This window comes from Corythoichthys intestinalis, chromosome 9 (assembly GCF_030265065.1).
Source record: "Corythoichthys intestinalis isolate RoL2023-P3 chromosome 9, ASM3026506v1, whole genome shotgun sequence".
In the NCBI taxonomy this organism is placed as follows: Eukaryota; Metazoa; Chordata; class Actinopteri; order Syngnathiformes; family Syngnathidae; genus Corythoichthys; species Corythoichthys intestinalis.
This window is the reverse complement of record NC_080403.1, coordinates 6,371,785-6,396,180: the sequence shown is the minus strand read 5'-3', so window position 1 is coordinate 6,396,180 and position 24,396 is coordinate 6,371,785. Positions and strand designations below refer to the sequence as shown.

Genomic DNA, 24,396 nt, shown 5'->3' with positions numbered 1-24,396 from the left:
GGTGAGGAGTCCGAGGACATCTGGTGGTTAGAAAAAAACAGTCTTACCCTTACAACGAACCGTGTTCGAGCAAATAGTGAAAATCCTTACACCAGGTTTATTGTGATGATTTTTTTAAAAAAAAATAAAAGAACATAATTTTCCCTTATATAGTTTTCTACTTTAATAATTAATCACAAATATGGATAATACTGAAATGATAATTTTGAAAAAACTGCTGATGGTGACTGAGTGAACATCTTATGTATTTTGTTCTCAGATGAACAACAAGTTGGGGAAAGAAGTTTTGATATAGAGGTTGAAGAAAGAAAAGCGGCAAAGACTGAGTGAGTCACAGTCAGAAAGTGTCGATGACAGTGTTGAATTCTATTCACTATTCTCCCCTCCCAATTAAAGTCTGTCACAGTCACAGCCAATTAGATTGTAAAGCTGGTTAAACTGGAAGTGTATGCGGAAGTGAATGTTGTTGTAAGGTGTATAAAATTCTTGTGCATGTACCCCTTTTGATTTACCGCCCCTCCATCGGTCTCTGTACGGCCCTGGTCTGCGACTTATGCTGTATGAAGGTGTGACTTATATGTTATTGTTGTTGCTTTTTTCCACACTGACAGCAGCAAGGTAGGAACTCATGGTGAGCCGTCAACTTGCAGAGTTGACGAAGCTGTAAAGAAGTGATACTGAAGATGAAAATTTTAGTAGATTCAGTAGCGATTTTGAGTCAGATCGAGAGTTGTTATGTTGTGTTGTTTTAGCTATGGTTATTTGTACTGTGAATATGTAACGTTAACAGACGCAAATTTTGCCTATTGTTCTCCAATTTATTGTTATTTCATTTTTTTTTTTTTATTGTTTTTTTATTGAAAAGCATATTATTGTTATTTCTTTATCGAATCATGTTTATTCTTGGTCTATGACAAAACAAAATTCCCCCCGAAGATCCCCGTCTTTTAACTGGCATGACTGTATTTAGGTGCAACTAATTGCAACAACTAATTACATTCTATATATACAGTGTTTTAATCTTACTTTAAAAAAGTAATTAATTACAGTTACAAATTACTTCTCCCAAAAAATAATAAGGTTAGTAACTCATTTACCTGAATGAAAAGTAATTAGTTATTTGGCAAAGTAATTAGTGTTACCTTTCATGTTTTTTTTTTAAATTCAAAAAAACAAAAAAACAAAAAAAAACATAGTAACTTTCGTTATGTTTGGAAGTCATTTATTGTTGTGAGTCAACCGTTAAAGTTGTTAAAATTGCTCCCATAATTGCATTAGTTCCCCTTTGTCTACTTTTGATACGTGAAACTTTTGAAAACGGTTTCATGATTTAAAGAAAAATTCAAGTCAAGATTTTGTCACTTTAGGAGTATTTTAGATAAAAAACTTAGATAGGTTCGCTAGGAAGGTTCTCTACAACAGAGCTTTCTACAAGTCTACAGTACTGCTTTAAGATGACGACTGTTTACCAACGCCGGCGAGTCTATCATTTCGCATCTAGTTCTCTATACATGTGCTAACGCTGCCGTGTCTGTCATTTTGCATGTAGTTCTTTATACATGTTATATCTACCATAGCATCATGTGGGCGTAGTTTGTAGGCTATCTGCTACAGTCAGGTATTCTCTCGGTATTATTGAAGCCACCTAGCATCGCGTTTGCAACGGCATCACAACTTCCTTCCCTCCTTCCCACTCCTGCTCTGCTCTCTCATCTTCGTTAGTCCGTGTCTCTCAGACTTTTTCTCGCGTCATTCAACCAATGTAGTAACGCATAGTAACGCATGCCTTTACAGCCTCAGTACCAGTAACGGCGTTGCAAAGATGAGAAAAGTAATTAATTAGATTACTCACTACAGAAAAAAAATAATGCCGTTATACTCTAACGCCGTTATTAACAACACTGTGTATCTACCATTTCTACCTATACACTGAGATGAGGGTGGTGAATCACAATGTCATGCTACAGCCACTGGGGGAGGAGTTCAACACTTTGCTCGAGGCACTTGGTTGTGCTCGAGAAGTGAACTGACCATACTGGAGAAATGTACTGCACCAATTTGGTCTATTGCAGCCACAGCAAAATTGGTTTGCAATTCAGTCTTTAGGTCTCAAGACTTTTGCCCTCACATATCCATTTTTTTATTCAAGCCTACGGTAAATATAAGTGCATACTGTACATGGGATGGCAAGCACTAGTATAAATGTGAATTACATGTAGTTGTAATGGACTGTCTAAGACATGTTAGTCATGTTTCAGCCTCTAATATGAGCTGACTGTTGACGTAATGTGTATGAGCAGTGAGCACTATCTCTTCCCACGCCACCGGATAGCCCCAGAACATGTAGTGAATGTACTGCACTCACTCACACACTTTAGCGTACACCTGAAAAAATACTATTGCTTAGGGAAACAAACAAAGAAAAACTTGGCTGCTAAATACAACCAACTGTACTGTAGTGGGAAAAATGCGCCTTGTCTTCATGATTTTTTTTAATGAAATGGGGGCGAAGTGACAAATTCTGGTTTATTTTCATGACTATATACATTATAAATTTTCATTGAAGATAATACAACTATGAACGAACACTTGTGGAATTAAGTATTAAGCAAAAAAAGGTGAAATAACTAAAAACATAACTGTTTATCATACTAGTACAGTGGCACCTCTACATACGAAGTTAATTCGTTCCAGGACCTTGTGAGTCGAAATGGTCGTATATGGAGCAGGATTTTCCCATAAGAATACATTATAATTCCATTACCGGTAATTCGTTCCACAGCCTAAAAACCTACGATAAAACACTTAATAAATACTGCTGTTACTATAACAAAGAGCAATTACAAAGAACAAAATAAATAAATTATGAATAAAAATCGGAATTATTATATAATAATAGTAATAATAACAATAATTCGTGTTGTGTAACATATCTGGTACTAATGAGGCAGATGTATTTTTGCGTGGTGGTACCTGAACGCACCGCATGGCTGACAACAGAGTGAAGGAGAGTGCATTAGAGTTTTTACCTTTAATTTGTGCTGCATTGAATGAGGTGTGTCCAAACTTTTGGCCTGTACTGTATATAGGTGGATAGTAACGCTTCAGTAACTTTTTGAGAAAAATGTACTGCATAGTATAGTATTGCCATGCCATACTTTTTACTTTTACTTTAGTAGATTTGTGAAGAAGAAACACTACTCTTACTCCGCTACTTTGGGCTACACTAGAGTCGTTGCATTTTTCCTCTTAATTAAACATTTTGACTTTATTTTTGCCAGAGATGCCGACAGTAGTGCAACCAGTTTCACCAATGATATGATAAACACATGACTCCATTATACTGTTCAGAGGTAACAATGTTTTGCTCCACTAGAGGGCACTCATGCTCTTTGGACGGGTAATGGGGTGTTAGTGTTCTGGTCTAAATTTGATGATTTTTGTGTCATTTTTGGGGGGGGGCATAATACCGTCAGGTAATAGGCTCAGTATCTCAGCAGAGATTCCCAACCATTGGGCCGGGGACCGGTAAAAGTCCGTAGTGAATTTGCGACTGGGCCGCAGAGAAATAATTAATAATTTGTTAACAACCGCAATCTGCCCCTTGGCTCTTGGCTAATCTGAGTAGAGATTTGCGTACGTCGCCCTCAAGTGGTTGGCTGCCATGACTGGGGTGTTTGCACACCTATAGCAGCCCAGCGTCAGTCAATTTAAACAGTAACATTAGCTGCTGTTGGCTGTGTGCTGCAGGCGGCGATGTCTTTGGAAAGCTCTTTTACCGGGAAAAGGCCATTTGCTGAGCCAGAAAAAGAGCCTACAACCAAGTCCATTCTGCATAATATGTGGCTAAAAGCTAGCAAACGAAGCAACAAAAGTGAATGCGCTGAAAGCATCATACCGCGTAGTGAACCGTATTGCTAAAGCCAAGAAACCTTTGACGATTGGAGAACTAATTTTGCCTGCGATCAAGGATTTTTGCCGTCAAGTTTTAGAATAGGCCGCTGCTAAATAAGGTTGACTCAGCGTTATGTTGGTTACATTTTCCCTGCACTTAATGTTTGTTTTTAGGCTCGTCATGTTATTTTACATTTGCTGTCATTTATAAAGAAAAAAAATTATATATATATTTTTTAAAAATTAGAAAGCCGTAAGCAGGTACTCACAATGTTACTCATTACTTGAGTATTCTTTTCAACTCAACAAATACTTTTTTCCTTGTACTTGAGTGAATTTTTGGATGACTACATTTACTTTTACTTGAGTAACATTACGTATTTAGAAGTAACGCTCCTCTGACTTGAGTAAAATTTGTGGCTATTCTACCCACCTCTGACAATTATACAGTATTTGGTAAGTGTGATAAAAAAAATCTATCCCAAAAACTGTTACTTATTTTTCAAATGGATGAAAATAATATCTTAAAATCCTAAAAGAATTATAGTTACCCTGTAGTCACTGGCTGTGACGTAGAAGATGGGCTGGAAGGCGAGCCAGATGATGCAAGTGGTGTACATGGTAAAGCCGATGAACTTGGCCTCGTTGAAGTTTTCGGGGCACTTCCGCGTCTTGAAGGCGTAGACGGTGCAGAGGACGATGAGGACGCAGTTGTAGGTAAGCGACATGAGCATGCTGGAGTCCCTGCTATTGCACTTGAGGGTGACCACATCTCGTCGATCTGGGCTCACCTCCTTCCTCACGCCAGGCACCTCCACCAGCAGCCAGATGACGGCCACCAGCAGCTGACAAGAGATAAGGGCTCCGCATATCGCCACTTGGGAGGCCGGGCTGATGAAGCGCGGCCGCTGGGCGCCATCCTTCACGCCGCTGAAAATGCGAGCAATCCGGTTGGTCTTGGTGAGGAGGGCCGAGTAGCACACTGCGAATGATGCGCCCAAGCCCAGTCGGCGCAAGGTACAAACAGCGGTGGAAGGTTTGGCGATGTATATGAACGTCATGCTGTAGCACATTAGGACTCCTAGGAGGAGGATGTAGGAAAGCTCCCGCCCGCTCGCCTTCACCACGGGTGTCTCGTTGTGTTTGAAGAAAAGACCCACAACTGACAGGGTGCACATTATTCCCAAGCAGGAGATGGTAACAGGCCCGATGGCCCACGCGTCCTCCCAACGGATGTACTCTTCGGGCAAATCGTAGCAACCTGTGAGATTGCCGAGAGGCCACTGACCAAAGCCGCAATCGGCACAGGTGAACTCATCTTGTAGGTACTGATAGGGTTGGCACGGAATGCAGATCCAGCAGCACACATCTCCGGGCTGCATGCTCTTCACCTCATTTTTTTTACAGGGGTCGCTACACTGGGAGGTAGGCGGTGAGATGCCGCGCCAGCTTACCAGAGTAGTGTTCAGGGTCAGATTTTGGTCCCAGTAGCCGACCTTCTTGTAGACAAACTTTCCATCATCTTTATGGTAGTGGAAGATGTTGTAGCGGCTGATGCTGTCGCCGACCGAGTCGAAACGCACCATGTTCTCCGTGTCAACAGGTCGAAATGGAGCTGGAAGGAACCCATAGAAGAATTAGAGGTCCATTTCATTGCTAAAGAAGTTTTAACGTCTGCAACACATTTGAACTCCCTTAAAGCAGGAGCTGAATCAATTACCATACTTCAGTTAAAATAGGCCTTAATCCTTTCCGAAATAGGACTTTTTTGGAACCACCTACAACTCTTTTAAGGCTGTCTGAACCTTTGAAATTTTGCTTTAGGTTTCTCTCCAACTGAGTGTTTTTTGGCTCATGAGTGTGAATAACTATCATGGATCACCTCATTTCACCACTGTCCATATACTTTGTGGTCACTTGGCAGACATTGCACATATTTTGTGCTGTAAGATTGAGGCGGTATTCAAACTTCAAGTTATCACATTCCAAGCATCTTTTACTGCTTATGCTGCCATCGTGCATATCCAAAACTGGGCCACCCGAGAGGCAAAAACACTTGAAATGGAATAATGTAATTATTTATAAATCCAGCCACACGTTTTGTTGGCATACAGTAGGAGGAAAAATTGAAAGAACTCAAGGGAATTGAATGAATTTTTGCATAAACTGTTCATATAAAGTGACCGAATACTCATCTAAATTAGAATTATAAACAACAAAATAACAAACATGCCTTGCACGAAGTGGAAAACTAAGGGAACCCTTGGATTTAAAAAGCGGTTAACCTCCTCTTAACCAAATGTTTCCTACAATTGCAGATCAAATGTGAACAACAGTCATACTCATCTTATTTTTAGCTTCAACCTTTGGAAAGAGGATGGAACAGATAGCCTCAGGCTTTTCTGCAAACTATCTAAAAAGCTTATAAATTAATTTTTCCATTGATAACAGCAAGCACCCTTCGGCACCGAGGTAAGGCACACCCACAATTCAACTTTGGCTTTGTCTGACCACAGAAGTCTTTTCCAGTAGGCCTGTCGCCTTTCGAACATTTGAAAACATCCAGGAATGTTTTGAAAAAAACAGTGGCTTCCACCTGGTTGTCCTCCCATGAATCTCATTCTTGTTTAATGTTTCATGTATTGTAGATTTTTTAAAAGCGCATGTGCCAGTCATTTCTGTCTTCAACTGAGATTTTGGGTGCACTCTCCACCCCACCCCCCAAACCTCATTGAGCATTCTGCACTGTGCTCTTGCAATCATCTTCACTTCAAGATACTTCTGTAACCTTTTCCACTGTATTACAAGTGGACGAAATATGTGAAGAGCAGTGGCTCTTAACCTTGCTAAAGGTACAGAACCTCATGAGTTTTACAGGTGCATTTACCGAACCCTTTGGAATTTCATAATAAAGCCTTTTTTTTACAGAGTCAAAACCAAGAAAGCTAAGATTTAAGTGAATTCCAGTTCAAATTTCTTCCAGATTTCAAATTTACTACAAATAATTTTGCCTTTTGCTGTACATTTTCCCATTGAAAAATGAAATTAAACTCATTTAATTTCACACTGTTCCTTTAATTTGTTTTCATGTCTACACTCTCATTTTATTGTTACATCCTTGCATCACATACTATCATATTGGCCCGAATATGAGACGGCCCTGATTATAAGACAACCTCCTCTTTTTCAACACTCAAGTTTGGAAAAAGACTTTTTGAACACCGAATTAATTTTTATCCAGAAAATAATTACAGTACATCTGAAACAAATGATTATAACAATTTATTTGAGAGAAAAAGCATGTTATTTTGCCTCATTCAAATCTTAATATCTGAACATTTAAATATGCAAACTAAAGTGCAATCACATTCGTAAATGAACGGCTTCTGGTTTTTGAAATGTAAATAAACCAATCTATTGTGATAAAACAACAAAATTGCAATAACTGCATTAACCATCAAAGTGAAGTCTAACTGTAACTGTAGCCTTGAAACAAATCTGAATAAGGAAAAACATTGCAATAAAATAATGCAAACTGGTTAAATTTGAGAGTAGCTGAGCTCTATCATGACAGAACATCGCTTCAATGATATCTGGCGCCATCTAGCGTCGTGAATGGTTATAATGTCTAGACCGCGAATATAAAAGGACCCCCAATTTTTCAGTCTTATTTCAATGCAAAAAAACACCGTTTATATTCGGGCCAATACGATATTTTCATTACGTAAAATGACGCAATTAAAAAAAAAAAAAAAAAAAAAAAAAAAAAACGTAATCTACGCAGTTCACGCTGTCTGTAGGTCTGTTATACTTCCTAATCCCAAGTGCCAGTCAACCTTCCACTGAGCAAACCGATTTTCCCTCCCATTAGATAGATGGCTAGCAGTTGAAAGAAATGGAATAGAGAATTTTCCGAGGTAATCCCGCATGTCTGCTCGCAACTTCCGTTTTAGAATTTCTCTATCCAAAACAACAGTGAAGCTGGAGTAACATTACTCATCAAAATCTCTTAAAAGAGACAATTTGGAAATACCGCATCCATCTGTCATAATCACGACAGGTTTACAACAGACAACATGTTCATCAAGGCATATGTGGAACCAAGCTCGTACCACCACAAATGGAAGGTATGTTCTTCCTCTTCCGGCATTTTCATGGGTCTGGTGCTCAAAAATACTAAAGCTAAAATCTTGTGCATGAAACGACTTGTTGCCTTTGATATTGTTATTACGATGATGATTGTAGTTATGATGATCTTTAATATTACTCACTAAAACTACTGTATCTGCTGCTAGCCTGTTGCTAATCAGTACGTGTTGGATGGCACAATTATGTCAACACATAAATGCAAGTTTTTGTTCATTTGTTTACAGGTGGAAAACGCTGTTAGGCAAGGGAAGACAAGTTGATATTTCTCACAACAACACTTACTGTACGTTGATGGATATATATCGAGACTACTGGCGTTCTACCCAGGGGCGGCTGGGAGACGGAGGCTCGCCTTGCGGCGGACCGTCAGCTCGATCCCGAAATCTAACTACGAGCTTTTTAACTGCGGCAACTTTAAGATATGCTATAGGAGCTGGAATTACCGAGGACAGTGGGAGAAAGCCCGTCTGGAGGCCGTAATGTCGGGTGAAAGCTTGGCAAGGTTCCGGAGCTCTGCTGTCTGATATCACATTCTCGTATGCAATTTTTCTAATAATGTTATTAATTGAAATTTATTGACCTGTTTTGCACATGTACTAATCGTTTTAAATAAAACCAGAAATGGAATAACGTAATCCGAATGATTTATTGCAATCAATATCTGCAATAAAAAATAAAGACATACTACTTTTGTTTATATGTACATACCTTGTAGTATTTCCTTGTAATAACAACGTCCATGTCAGCCCTTCTACATTCAGCAACTGTGATATTATTTGTAATGTCACCTCATTTTGGTCACTCAAGTGGCTGGCGTATTAATCTACACCTCACGTCAACACAGGCTGACAGGTTGTTATAATTTTGTCCACAAATGATCAACAAATTGATCAGATTTGACGCACAGCACAGAACGTCTCAGCGTCTCATCTACATTGTGCTGAATCCATTTTTGGAGATTCCGTGGGTTCCTCTGGTTTGACTTCGCAGTTTTAACTTTGTCAACACACTGCTTACCTCAAACGCAATTCATGTTGTTCTTTCTAAACTGGAAGTTTGGAGCAGACACTTTCCAAGATGGCGCAGCCCAAATATCACTAAGGAAACTTGTCTATAGAGCCTGCAAATTGTGGGCAAACCAGTTCAAAACCTGGTCTAAAACGCCGCTTTGCTTAGATCTAGTCAGCATACAAAATAGGGCTCTGTGTTTCTTAACCTTCACCGAAACCCTGTGGATTACTCACCGAACCCCTGGGGTTCGATCATAACCCCAGTTAAGTACCACTGGTACAGAGTATCATTTCTTGACCACAACCCAATTGAGATGCTGTAGTATGAACTCAAGCGAGTTGTATACATCAGAGGTTCTCATGATCTGGCTGAACGGCAAAACCTCTGTAAAGAGAAACAGTCCAAAATGCTTACTTATACGTCTCATCGGCAAATACAGAAAATGTTTTATTGAGGTTATTGCCTCCAAATTGTGCACAAATTTAAGAAATTGTAAAGGATTATTTCCTCCCACTGTAACCACACCGTATCAGTCATGTTAGAACAGTGGTTTTCAAACTGGTGTCTACACACGAAATAAATCAATGAACAAGCTTCTGTTCATGTTGCCTGGTTCTTAGAATGAATTTAATTCACTAATCACTTTAAAAAATAAAAAAAATAAAAAGTTGCTAAATTGCCAATCCTGACTATGCGTTTACTGACTATGCGTTTAACTAGCTCCACTCTGTTTTCACATTGCTTGTATACAGTGCAGGTCAACTATTGATCATATAGTAAATAGTGTTGGGCTGTAGCTATCGATTATTTAATTAATCGATTAATCTATCAATTAGTTAGTTCGAATAATCGAGTAATTGGATTAGGAACATTTAATGCAAAAAAAAAAAAAATCCCGACGGTTTCTTCAAACTACCATAATTTTCGCACTATAAGGCGCACCTGACGATAAGCCGCCACCCACCAAATTTGACACGAAAACCACATTTGTTCCTAGATAAGCCACACTGGACTATAAGCCGCAGCGATCCTCACTGTATTATGGGATATTCACACCAAAATATATTAACCGATAACACTTTTATTTGAAAGCGGCATCATACGACTGTCATAAGATCAAATGAACCATCATGAAGGTTTGAACCAATTATCTGCAAAACTTCAATGCTTCAAGAAGCTTCATTTGGCCATCACTGCTCTCTTGGGGGAGACAGTCAACCTCTGCTGCCACTTGCTGTCAACACTGTTTTTGTCCAATCTGCCTCCTAGCATGCATTGCAGCTCTACAGATGTAAGCAACAATCAAAATTCATCTTCTATGCTAGTTATTTCTTCAGTTATTGTTCCAATTGTTTCATTAATTGCTCGTTATTATATTTGGTAACACTTTATTTGACAGTGGTGTCATAATACTGTCATTAGACAATCATAATTATGGCATGACACTGTCATGAGCATTAATAATTGCTTACAACAGATGTCCTTTAGTGTTATCCGGCAAATTATCTGACTTTTGAATGGATGTAAAAGGTCTGAGCTGTACATAAATGGAGTTAGTGACATAATTTGCCAAATGACACTTAATGACATCAGTCAAAAGCATTCAGTAATGCCCATGATAGTGTCTTACATATTAACCCAAATAAGTCAATAAATAAGCCGCACTGGACTATAAGCTGCATGATTTAAAATGAAGGAAAAAAGTAGCATCTTACTAGCCTGGTACACCAGACTCAATGCTGTTCCAGCTATTGAGTCTGGCCACCATTCAGCAGATAACATTTTCGGGGCAGAGCAATTCACAGCAAACAGACAGCGGAGTGGACCAGTCAGCGACAGGCGGACGTGACATTAGTAAATTGACGAGGGACTTTCGTGCGGAAGTAAACATACGAGGGGAGCGGAGTTTATTCAGCATGGCTAGAGCGAGACAGACTGTTGTCAAGGAATTGTGCGATGCGTTTTTGGTCATTTAAAACTGATTTCACCGTGGATTGGAACATATTCTCGGCTCTCCTGTTCGCCATCTGTGTTGTTGTGAAGACGATTTCCATCGTGGAAGAGTGAGAACACATGACGCAAATAAACGAATCTGATTGGACGGTTGATTTTGTTCTTTCTCGGGAGGCCACTAATGGGCTGGGTCCCAGACTATTATAATACAGGGAGAACAGTCTGGCGGTGCCAGGCAAGCTTCCTATAGTCTGAAAATTACAGTATGCAGAATTGCACTTTCATTTCACAAGTGCAATGTATGCATTTACAAATAAGTTAAAATACCTGAGCTTGTCCTCAAACGGTATTAATAAAATAATAAATGAGGATCTAAGTATAACAAAAGAACAATTGGCTAACTTGCATAGCAAAAATATGCTAGCTTAAATGCTATAAAATGCTAACGTTTTTTTCTTTTTACTAGGCTCTTAACAAATCACACACATATTTTCCCACAAAAACTGCTAAATATATGCGTACCTATAAACTAAATTACGAATGTATTAAAAAAAAAAAAAAAAAAAAAAAAAAAACATTAGCTCAAAGTAAAACTCATGTTGGTCTTAACAGGGAGCAGCTGGGTTCAGCCTTGTTAAGTCATATTCACTGTTGCCACTAGAGGGCAGTGTATCTACACAAATCAATAAACCTAAATGCAAACACTTTCAAAACAAACCATTACAATGCCATTGTAATTAAAGGAAACCTCGAAGCAGCAAAATTTGATTCAAAGGTTTTTTTCAAATTGAATTACTCAAGTTTGTCGATTAATCGATGCAGCACTAAAATAGTGACTTCAGTTCAGTTTCGTTCTATTAAATAGATAAATAACGTAGATAGTGAGACCTATCTGACTGACAGACCGTCTTTCTTGTCTATCTGTTGGATAAGAAATTCCTTTTCTCACCTTCAAACTTGGTCTTTAAGATGAACTCCTTGTAGAATCTTTTACCATTGCCTGGTTTCATTGCTTCACAGACTTTAGATGTGTTGGAGCACACCGCCTGCCGCATGTTGTGTAGGGCGTAAGCCATGGCATAGACTGCGTTGACGACAAACATGATCTTGGATTCCTGCTCAAACGTTCCGTCTCTCAGGCTATGGTCGCTGCATCCGTGTTCCTGGAGGCTGCAACCAAAGCGGTGCTCCCAGAACTCTCTGAACCACGGGTTCCTGTTGTTGGTGTATGGATTCAGTTTGGTAAAGTAATCTTCAAATTCCCTGATTGGGTAGGAGGCCAGCTCAATGGTGAAAGCACCATCTGCTGCCATCTCGCTGCCCCTCACCACACTCTCCTGTGCCCCCCAGCCATCACTGGCCACCCAAATGAAGGTAACTTTCATGCGAGCGGCAGCCACCAGTAACTCCCGGGCATCTTCACTGCGGGTGAACATGATGACCACTTTGGCGTTGGACTTTTGCTGCAGGGAGCGGATGACATTCTCAAAGCCCTGGCGGTTCATGGAGCGGCTCACCTTGGCTGAGGTGGCGATGCAGATTTGATGAGAACGGGCTTCCTGCTGGAAGGCGTCGATGCCGGTCTCGCCGTAGTCGCCCTCCGATGCTACAGTTGACACGTAGGTCCAGTTGAAATAACGCAGGATCTCTGCCATGGCTTTGGCCTGGTAGAAGTCTGCAGGCACTGTGCGAGCGAAGTAGTCATATCGAGATTTATCACTTAACTTGGCACTGGTGGAGGCGTAGCTAATCTGAGGGATCTGGAAAAGTCGCAGGAGGTTGGCCACCTAGAAAGACAAACAAAAGGAAGTTTGCTGGATGAATTATCCCATTAAGGCCATTGTAGGAATGAAAAGTGTCAACCATTCATTTTAATCCTCTTCTGAAGAAAAAACCACTAATGCATAACAACAGCCTGAAGGCTGCGACCAGTTTGCATGTACAGTGGTATGAAAAAGTATCTGAACTTTTTTAAATTTCTCACATTTCTGCATAAAATCATCATCAAATGTGATCTGATCTTTGTCAAAATCACACAGATCTAAAAACACTGTCTGCTTTAACTAAAACCACCCAAACATTTATATGTTTTCATATTTTAATGAGGATAGCGTACAAACAATGACAGAAGGGGGAAAAATAAGTATGTCAAACCTTTACCTAAGGAGGCTTAAAGAGCAATTGAAACCAATTTTTACCAAACAACTTAAGTCAGGTGTGTGCCTAATCACTGCTGAACGGTTTAAAGATGCACTGCCCACTCTAAAACACACCCATGGTAAGAATTGTCTTGATGAGATGCATTGTCTGATGTGCATCAATCACTCAAAAAAGATGAATCAGGCAGGTTGTAAAGTTTACTAAAAGAAAGTGTGCATTTTCAGCAAGAAACCATCATGTTTCCAAGGTGAGCATGATTGAATCATGCAGTCTCTACATAAACATGAACAGTGAAAGAGGAGCTTGATTAGATATTGTTAATGCAACATAATGTTAATGTGTCTTTCCAACCATTTGCAATAGTCTCGTGATTTCTCGCGAGATTTAAAAGTAGGATTGCCAACTCCCTGAAAAAGTAAGGGACACCTTATTGGTACGGTCACCATTTAATTATTATTTTGTTTGTGAAAAGTGTTTTTTTTTTTTTTTTTTTTTAATTAGATGGGGCTTTGCAAGGCACAGGCCCAGCTAGTAGAATTCCTCAACTTTATTTTTATTTCTTTCTTTCATAATCTTATTATCCACATTTATTTCGGCACACTGGAGACTCCAAACCGTTTGACTGACCGGCACCGTTTAAATATCAAAATGACCGGAATTCCAGATTATTTTTAATGGCAAACATTTTCCCTTCATTTTCAATGACAGGATAACATAGGTGGTTGTGATTTTTGACCACTTACCATTACAGCCCATTGACATTGAAGTGGCACCTAAGTCAATACCACTGACAGCTATGTACGTCCATGCCATTGACTATCATGAATGTCGCTACTACTGATGCTAATGTACTGGATTCCATTGAGGCATATATAAATTGATGCCATTGACGGCCATTTACGTTAAAATTAGGGCTGTCAAAAGATTAAAATTTTTAATCGAGTTAATCACAGCTTAGAAATTAATTCATCGTAATTAATCGCAATTCAAACCATCTCTAAAATATGCCATATTTTTCTGTAAATTATTGTTGGAATGGAAAGATAAGACAATATGGATGTATACATTCAACATACTGTACATAAGTACTGTATTTGTTTATTATAACAATAAAGCCACAAGATGGCATTAACATTATTAACATTCTTTCTGTGAAAGGGATCCACGGATAGATTGTTAAAGGATAAATGTGAGTTTGTATATTGTGACTAACTATTGCCATGTAGTGTATTTGTTGAGCTTTCAGTAAAAGATAATGTAGAGACAAAACTGTTCTGCCCAAGTGCATGATGGGAAGTGGGTAACCATGACTGTGTGTAGCGGTTGCAAATACTATATTGTCTCTGTGTGGCGTACAATGTAGGGTGTCAAGAAAAAGAGCAATTCCTGTTAGTCTTCCAACGTTGCTCGCCTCAATAGTTAGTATTGTTGTGGAAGACATGTCAAAGCTTTAGATAAATAAAAGCTTGGTCTGGGACTGTCTGTCTGACGTGCTTCTTTGCAGCACTGGGGCACCGCAGGGGACTGTCTTGGCTCCCTTCCTGTTCACCCTCTACACTTCGGACTACAAATTCAACACTTCCACCTGTCACCTGCAGAAGTTCTCCGATGACTCTGCGATCGTCGGCCTCATCTCAGACGGTGATGTACGGGAGTACAGAGAACTTACTCAGGGTTTTGTCGACTGGTGCCAGCAGAACCGCCTCCAGATCAACGCGGAGAAATCCAAGGAGCTGTTGATGGATTTCGGCAGGCGCCAGCACTCTCCACCTGCACCAGTGAATATCCAGGGAACGGATGTTGAGAGAGTCTCAACTTACAAGTACCTGGGTGTTCATCTGAACAATAAACTGGTCTGGAGTGACAACATGGACGCTCTCTATTGAAAGGGTCAACGCAGACTCTTCCTACTTAGGAGGCTGAGGTCTTTTGGCGTTCAGGGGGCACTCCTCAGGAACTTTTATGACTCGGTTGTTGCATCGGTCATATTCCAGGGAGTGGTCTCCTGGGCAGGCGGCGTCTCGGCCCGGGACAAAAAGAGGCTCGAAAAACTGGTGAGGATGGCCGGCTTTGTCCTGGGCTGCTCCCTGGACTCGGTTGACTCCGTGGGGGACAGGAGGATGATGGCAAAGCTGTCATCAATGCTGCACAACCCGTCCCACCCCCTCCAGGGCACCCTTACAGCACTCCACAGCTCCTTTAGTAATAGACTTATACACCCTTGCTGTGCAAAGGAGAGATTCCGCCGCTCCTTCCTGCCTGCCGCTATCAGGCTGTTTAATAAGAACACAAGATAGTCTCTCCTAACTGCCGGTCATTGGTGCAATTGTGCCGTTCAGCACTTTTGATTATACTGTGCAATATAACACATTCCACTACTGTATTTTTTATTGCTTCCAATTCTGTACTTTATATTTGCACTGCTGTACTGCCACCTATTTTTTTCCCTCTGTACTATGTACAGACTATTAATGTGTTTTCGAATGTTGACTGCTAATGTTATACATTAACGGCCACATCATGCTGTCCTCTGTGCTACCTATATCTTTGCTGCTGTAACACCGAGAATTTCCCCATGGTGGGATCAATAAAGGTCTTCTTATCTTATCTTATCTTATCTTATCTTATCTTATCTTATCTTATCTTATCTTATCTTATCTTATCTTATCTTATCTTATCTTATCTTATCTTATCTTAACATGTGTGCTTTATGTTAAAAGAACACAATTGCTTAATACTGAAGGAAAGCAATTTAATCAGGTGCAAATTATGTATTTCTTTAATGTCGGTTCAACATGTATTTTGGGGTGAACATGAGTGCCTTATGTTGGCTCAACAAGAGTGCGTTATGTTCGCGCAACATAAGTGCCTAATGTTGGCGAGACGTGTGCTTTATGTTAAAAGGACACAATTGCTAAATGCTGAAGGAAAGCAATATTATCAGGTGCAAATTCTTTCCATAATTTTTTTTTTATGTCAGTTCAACACCCCATTTTTTTGAGTGCTGGCTCGGTCAAAAGAGCTTTCTGAAGACCTGTGATCAAGGTTTGTTGATTTGTATAAAGCTGGGAAAGGATAAAAAAACACCTCTAAAAGTCTGGATGTTCAGCAATCGACAGTCAAAGATGTTTTCTACAAATGTAGAGAGTTTGGCACTCTCCCAAAGAGTGGCCATCCACCATAGATGACGCCAAGAGTTCAGCGCAGAATACTCAGAGAGGTAAAAAAAGAACCCTAACGTGTCTGCTAACGACTTAATCACTGGCACAGTCCAATATCTGTTCGCACACATCAACTATATGTAAAACTATGGCCAACGTCATGTGTGGAGGAAAAATGGAACAGCTCACCAGCATCAACACCTCATCCCCACCGTGAGGCATAATGGAGGGAGCATCATGTTTGGGGGCTGTTTTGCTACCTCGGGGCCTGGACAACTTGCAATCATTAAAAGAAGAATAAATTAAAAAGTTTATCAGGATGTTTTGCAGGAAAACCTGAGGCTGTCTGTCAGACAGTTGAACCTAAAAAGAGGATGGATGCTGCAACAAGACAATAATCCAAAACACAGAAGTAAATCAACTTCAGGATGGTTTCAGAAGAACAAAATACACATTCCGGAGTGGCCAAGTCAAAGTCCAGACTTGAACCCCATTAAGATGCTGTAGCATGACCTAAAGAAAGCGATTCATGCCAGACATCCCTGGAATCTGACTGAACTACAGCAGTTTTGTAGAGAAGAATGGGCCAAGGTTAGTCCTGATCGATGCGCCAGACTGATCTGCAGCTACAGGAAGCATCTGGTTGTAGTTATTTCTTCCAATGGGGGAGGGGGGGGGGCACAAAATATCAAATGTGATGGTTCACTTACTTATTTTCCCCCCTTCTGTCATTGTTTGCATACTATCATCTTTAAAATATAAAAACCTAGAAATGTTTGGGTGCTTTTAGTTAAAGCAGACACTGTTTTTTTTATCTGTGTGATTTTGACAAGGATCAGATCACATCTGATGGTGATTTTATGCAGAATTGTGAGGAATTCCCAAAGGTTTAGATACTTTGTCGTACCACTGTAACACTCATTGCAGTATTCTTCTGTAAACTGTACAGTGGCATTCTACATTCTTTCCTAATTGATTTCGAATTTTGAAAATTGATTGACCTTTAATCACTGAAGGTATCAATGAAAATTTTCCTTAATCAGTAATTAGTATTTGTTACCAAACATGACTATTTTCTGGCAAATAAAAAATGATTGGATTTTAATCACGCATTAACATTTTCGTTGATTAATCAGTAGGGAAAATGAGTATCCTTCTTTAAGCTGTAAGGCTCGGTCCTAATTGCACTCGCAATCAATTTGATACTTAACACAAAAAACAACTTTTCGTCTGATGACTTGTAAAATTGATTCATTTATTAATTAAAGTAATTCAGGAAACAAAATTCAAAAATCGAGTTTTGAGCGTTGATGGGGATGTCCTTCTAGTACATTCATAATGAAGTTTCAGATCAATCCATCCTTTATTAAGGAAGGAATAAGTCTCGAAAGACAGTACCTCTAAAATTTTCAAGAGTATCCGATTTGTTTTAATTGAAAAATTGTTTTCCATTGCTTAATTAAGTATATTCAATCATTGGGAGACTCCTGGAAGTAGCTCCAAGAGTCGATGGGCATTTACCCAATGAATTTTCCTACCAAATTTCCTTCTGATCCATGCTCAAATAATGGAGGAATGAATGTTTTTAAAAATTGATACACACCACCAACAAAAATAACCTGAGCTGCAACTTGACATACATCCAGCCTGTTAAAAAAATACTAAATGCTACTCAGTTAAAAATAGTGTGAGAATTGTGCACTTGGGGATATTCTGAATGAGCCGCCTATTCTTGCAAAAATGAGGCATTAGCATTAGTTAATTTGGATTTTTGGACCCTTCAGTACCTGTTATGGTTTAGGTTTCCACATTAATTTTGAGTAAGAGGCTGTTTAATACAGTTTATTTGTATTCGTTCCTCCTTATACAGGGCCGCCGCTTCAGAGAGGGAATTATTTTTTGTTTTCCTTTGTTTTTTCAATATAAAATTGTAAAATATAAAAAACAAACCATGAGAGAAATACGTAATATGAATATTCAGGTATTCTAGGACAACATACCAGTATACTACCAATTTATTCATTACTTATGTGGCCCATGAACTAAGGTACACAGGGGCATAAAAGATTTGCTACCTCTCTGTTAATATCTGTCTGTCTGTCTGTCTGTCTGTCTATCTATCCGTCTGTTTGTCTGTCCATCCATGCTTTTAATGATTGAAGTTGGTCCAGTCATTCATTTGAAGTATATTGCACTTCAGTTGAACACAGCAGAGGAGTGTTTTTCAGTATCAAGCTGTTTACTCTGTCAAGGTCCACATCTGCAGCTCAAGCCATAAGAAAAATACCAACACCCACGATGGCCACTGAGGAGGATTTTATCAGGCTGTTTTGTTGCTCTTAAGCCTCTCTGATGTTACCGCAGGCATTTAACTTCTCTTCCCATCATACATCCATCTGTCAATTGCCTGACTCACATTTTGTATAAAACTATCTTTAAATTTGGTCCGGGGACATAGTAATCACATGGAGTCATTGCCTGTATTAATGACTTTTATTCAGTGGTTGAAAGTTATGTCATGAAGGCCTTCTCAACACCACTGAAATTACTGTCGTACAATTCTATTTTTCCCCATTTTTTTTCCCTGCCCCAAATGCCTATATTTCTTTAAAGACCAAATGTGAAGTAATTTCATAACATGCCAAATAGGGTCACAATTAAAGTAATTAAACATTGTCCAACAAATACAGCATGAAAAAAAAATTTATATGTTGTATATTTGACAAAATAATCGCGTTTCGGATGTCCGAGCCTGAAAGGGGACAACCCCGGAAGTGATACGTCACAGCGAGAACACCGATGGCAGCGCTCCATACGGCCGCCATACAAAGCCCTTCAAACAATGATTCAAACAGCGATATAAGCGATAGATCAAGCGCAAGGGAGGAAATCCAAGTTTTTGAAGAGTTGGAGGAAGAAGAGGAGGTTGGAATTTTATGTTGGACCTAACATGTATTAGCTAGACGCTAATCAGGATGCAAACAATGTGCCTCTACCTGACATGGAATGGAGACAAGACCCATCGAGATTACAAGATTGGTAAAATATAGGCTGTTATTACTTTCATGATTTGAAGATGCAGGCATTTGCACATAGTTTTATGTTTTTGTCTATCTGATGACATTGTTAAAAAAAAATAATAATCAGACTTCATGTTCATATTGGCAGATTCAGCAGCTCTCGTGCATATAAAATAATATAAAAACGTTGGGGGGAAAGAAGGAGATGAGTCGTTGATGGCTTTCTCCACTTTATTGTGGCAACAATAAGAAAACAAAATAATAGCGGACTGCCGCCCCATTCGACCGCAAAGTTTTGCTTCTCGCTCATCTCCCCCTCGCCTTCTACTACTCACAGCTCTCCAGTCCCAGCGTCTCTTAAACGCATCGTGCTTAGTGTCTTGTTATGAGCTTTTTGTTGACAAAGTATCGAACACACGACGTGCTGACAACTTTGTTTCTTTATTAACACATGGAGCTAACAGTATGAACACAGCTTGGGGCTCTCGGCAGGCTGTGCGGAGCGATAGATAGAGCCTGTGCCTCTCTATCACACTCCTGCGTCACGTGACCAAAACAAGAGTAACCTTGCGTGCACTTCAGGGTGCCTCGAAAAACATTATATCAGAATATTACACGCAGTTAGGACATTACAGTATAAAATAAATAATAATATGCATAAATTAATTTACACAACAATTCCCAAGAATTGCATGTATTTTATGAAAATTAACGTCATATGAAAGAGTCGGAGATTTGTTGGTGCACTGAGAAGCTGGGCCAACAAATCACACTTCTGACATGTAAAAAAAAAAAAAAAAAACTTGAAATTTGCGGCATCTTGGGAGCAAGCAGCCAGGATCAAACGGTATTTCAACATGCCAAAAAGACTGTTGCATTTACTGTCATTTTTCAAAAAGAAGGAAGATGGTTCAAAACGAGTCAGAAAAGCACATAGAAAAGAAAGAAAAAAAGGAAAGTCCCACAGCATGGCAAGTGGGCATTTGCGCTTTGTTTTCAGCACCATTTTCTGCATAATGTAATGTCCGTAACTGTGTGCGGATCCGTGAAGGGGCCATTGGACAGCAGAGTAGTGACGAAGCGGGAAGTGAGGAGAAGAGTGCGGTCGCATGTTGCAGCAGTCCGCTGTTATTTTTGTTATTTGTTATTTAACTGTTGCCACAATAAAGTGAAGGAAGCCATCATTCTCTCCTCTCTTTTCTATTTCCCTAGTCGGGCTATTACAATATGTTCCGGGACCTGTCCATGTGCCGCTGTCATATGTACTTTGCGTTCCTGAACCTTATGATTTACAAATTAAGCACTGTTCCACAACAGTTGGCAGCTCTGCTTTGACAAAGTCATCAGTCATCCATCCAAAAATCACACTTACTTTTTTGCAAATCCTTGATCATAAGCAGACCGGTTGAGGAAGCAGGCCTCTTCGAAGTCTTTGTAGCAGAGAACACGACAAGATGATGGCGTGAAATTAATTCGCTTAGTGCGAACAAAAGATGTCCATTTACGTGCCCTGCTATCCTTCAGCCACTCATACAACTTTTCTTTAGATTGAGAACAATACATCGCCACACACCGCCGTGGCATCTTACCGAGAAGCAATGCAGCAATAGTGTGTGTATGGCGGACTTCCCTTGCAGTTCTCGGTGTGACGCCATTTCCGAAGATTTCCGAAGATTGTCGAAGAAAAGCATTTTCGTTGTCAAGGGCGTTGTTATGGGTTAGACAAAGAATCTAGAAGGGTTACGTTAAAAAAACATAACGAAAATATGCTTATAATTGTTTAGCCATTGATATTATTGAAAAACATGGTTGGCCAACCTTACTTCACATTTGGTCTTTAAGCAGTTTGATTGGACTATTGCCTGAGATTCACCTCTGGCACCTACGCACTTATTCATATCAGAGTCAGAACGGGGCTGTACATACTCCACGGGGGTGCTTCAGCGAGGGCCGGTGGGATGTGCTGCTGGGAAGAACTTCCATGTGGCGGTCCCACTGCCCTCAGCCAGGCTTTCCTATTTTAATTCAGATACTGCACTACCCTCCCCACACAATCCCATCACAGTGCTGGGTAATAGTAATCACATTAATAGTGCAATAGGTTGGTCCCACACTTTTTCTCTATTGCGTGGCTCCCAAGGTATGGCCTCTTCTCACCTGGCTGCCGGTTGCAAGGGTGGTGGGAGTCTGGGCTCCAGTTTTGCACCGCCCCACGGCGGCTTCTCTGCATGCTCCGGCTTCTGGCTTCCCCTCTCTTCTCTGCCCGGGTATCGTCCTTGGGCTCCGGCGCGGGTTTCTGGCCAAGTGCCAGTGGCTCGGGAGGGGGGGGCTCCCACTCTGGTCCCCCGTGGTCTATCGTGTCGGTTGGAAGGTTGCAGCGGTGGCTGGCTCGGTGGTGGGGGCGGGAGTTGGGGGCAGTAGCTCGTCCCCTTACCCTAACCCCTTATCCGTTCTCTGAAGGCTGGTTAATGGGGACGCGCATAGTCTGGGGGACCACCCTGGATCCCAGGGAGATGACGGCGGTCCTTTTGTTGGAGCTGTGGGAGCAGGGAAGGGCTGCGCTGTCTCAACCCCCCTCCCCTCACCAAAATTTGCTGAGGAGGGGCCATGGCCCTGGAGTGGCCCCCGCGCACAATTTTTCACTTGTCTGAAGGACTATCACACGTCTGATGGGATTCACGCATGATTAGGGGCAATTAGACACACGTAGACACACATGAAGAGGAACTACTGTATCTGTGCCAGGATTAGCGATCAGGCAGCATAGAATAGTTTGTCAACATATCCACATTTACAAGTGATTCACATAATACTGGGTTCTACAACTCACATTTCTCATTTTTTAACGATCCCCTCCACCGAATCACATCTCTTTCCGACCCCCCCCCCCTCCTTTTTCTCCTCGGTCATCAGGCCTCCTAAATTGTTTCAACCTGAATACAATTAGCTATCGATAGCACTACCATATTTATACCATATACCACAGTTAATGTAGGCGTTGAAGGTATTTCTTGTTGTTGTTTGTTATTCTCTCTCTCGTCTCTCTTCTTTTCTATTTTCCTTTCTGTCCCCCATAACCCTTTCCTACTCGCTGCTTTCTCCTAATAAACGCAACACAATAAATAATCAATGGGAATAGATCACAAACCCTAAACCCTTGTGATACATTAAAACTAAATCACACACGTCAAGAAACTCAGATTCCAATTATCTGTGTCAACCAGCTGAAAAGGACAGTTTTTTTTTTATTTAATTAAAAAAAAAAAAAAAAAAAAAAAAAAAAAAAAGGAATTTTGCCTGAGTAGGCCAGCGACCCAGTACACTATAACGTCAGCATTTATCCGTCCTTTGATTGGATGAATGCAGCAAAACTCATTACTCCATGGAAACGTCTAAAAAACAGAAAGCTTAATTTGCACTTCATACATATTCATCAGACTCCCTCTAACTAAATTATTGTAGTAGTGTTTTAATATCCATAGGGTTTTGCTTGATCTATTTTTAGGTATTATTAGTAATAAACGTAGTGGTTGTTGTTGTAGTGGTAGTACTAATAGTAGCAGAGGCGGTAGCTGTCCTTTGATAGACATTGTTAAATTGAAAAGGTTTCTGTATGGTGCAGAATCCAACACAATTACCTTTTATCATGGACAAAGTGATGAATCCCTCCATTCTGACGTTCATCTACATGGAAGTTATTGGCAACAAAGCAGAGAAACAATCAAGCCAGTGAAGCGGTTGAATAAAGCGTATTTTTCTATGGATCCTAACGAGACGCCATGGTAATTATTGAACACACACACAAGCTTATTATGCATCCCTCTGTCTTTATTGTCAGCCTGGAGGCTTCCCAAACAATTGCGTCCTCATGGTGAAAATATTTTTAAAGATTAACTCTCTTAAGATGAGTTCCGATTACAATGTTTTTATAACATAATTAATTCCTGCTATACAAGGAAATAAAGCCATTTATCTGCCAGTGATATTTTATAGACTGTTCATTGTTGTTCATTATACACTCACTGATCACAACATTAGGATCACCTGCGAAATCTAATATTGAAGTCCAAAATATAAGATGTGAGTCAATTTCTGCCTTTACAATTAAGAATGGTCAGTTTTAATAAACTGTCACGTTGGTATCCATCTAACAGTAGTACTGTTATTGTGGAAGCATATGAATACACAACTGTGCCAGAGAAGTAGGGTAGGAAAGTGAAAAAAATATAAATAAAAAGTGCACAGAATGGGTGATGTGAGGGTGAGGGCTAGGGTCCAAGCATCTTGTTTGCATAATAACATTCAGGAGAGTAGAGTATTATCAGCTTTTCAAGGTTAGTGTACCAAGAAAATGACAAATGTTGATTCTGCAATTGTCCGTCTGCCCCGTGTCTCTGTGATGTCCCGGCCATCAAATACTCAAATTCGGTGGTCCATCTCAGTTTAATCAAAGCTGACAACTTCTCAAAAGTGGTATTCATTTTGTGAAGAAGTTCAAGATGTAACACACGGGCAGGTTAAATGCGCCCCTGGAATGCAGTGAATGGAGACTGGAGAAGGGCTTTTCTTTATCCACACAAAGTCATTTATTAAAAAAAGTCAAGAGAAATAATTAAAATAAAAAAGGGTGCGTGGATCGTGGCTTGGACAGGGCTGTGTGTGCGGTTTGGACCAGCCCCCCCCCCGGTCGGTCGGCACTGCTTTTGGGCACAGCACTGCAATCCAAAACACTTCAAACAAAAGTTCACGCAAGCAGGCTTTAGAGGCTTTCGGGGATTTAGCCCACAACTTCACACTGCGGCCACTTGTGGATAGCCAGGAGCCACCCCAAAAACTTAAAAAAAAAACGGTTAAGAGCAGTCACTTAAAACAGTGTATAAAATGAAAACTTTTCGCTCACCCCCCTGCAAAAAAAAAAAAATGTGCCGTTCGTGCTTGCAGGCGCCTTTTTTTCTTTGCGGCCAGTCTGGGATTGTCTTTAAAGGCAGGGGGGGCTCAGGAGATCTCTCGTGACATCGATCGATGTTATGGCCGATGGTGGCGTGGGC

General features: G+C 40.3%; 1 protein-coding gene across 1 annotated transcript in view; it reads right to left on the bottom strand.

Moving 5' to 3' along the window:
- Positions 1-24,396, bottom strand: part of grm2b (glutamate receptor, metabotropic 2b) — a 118,872-nt gene that overhangs the window by 9,379 nt on the left and 85,097 nt on the right. Inside the window, exons 3-4 of the mRNA XM_057846421.1 lie at positions 11,957-12,794; positions 4,446-5,509 (exon numbers count right to left, since the gene is read on the bottom strand). Coding sequence (XP_057702404.1) covers positions 4,446-5,509; positions 11,957-12,794 — 1,902 coding nt within the window. The remainder of the gene's footprint in view (positions 1-4,445; positions 5,510-11,956; positions 12,795-24,396) is intronic.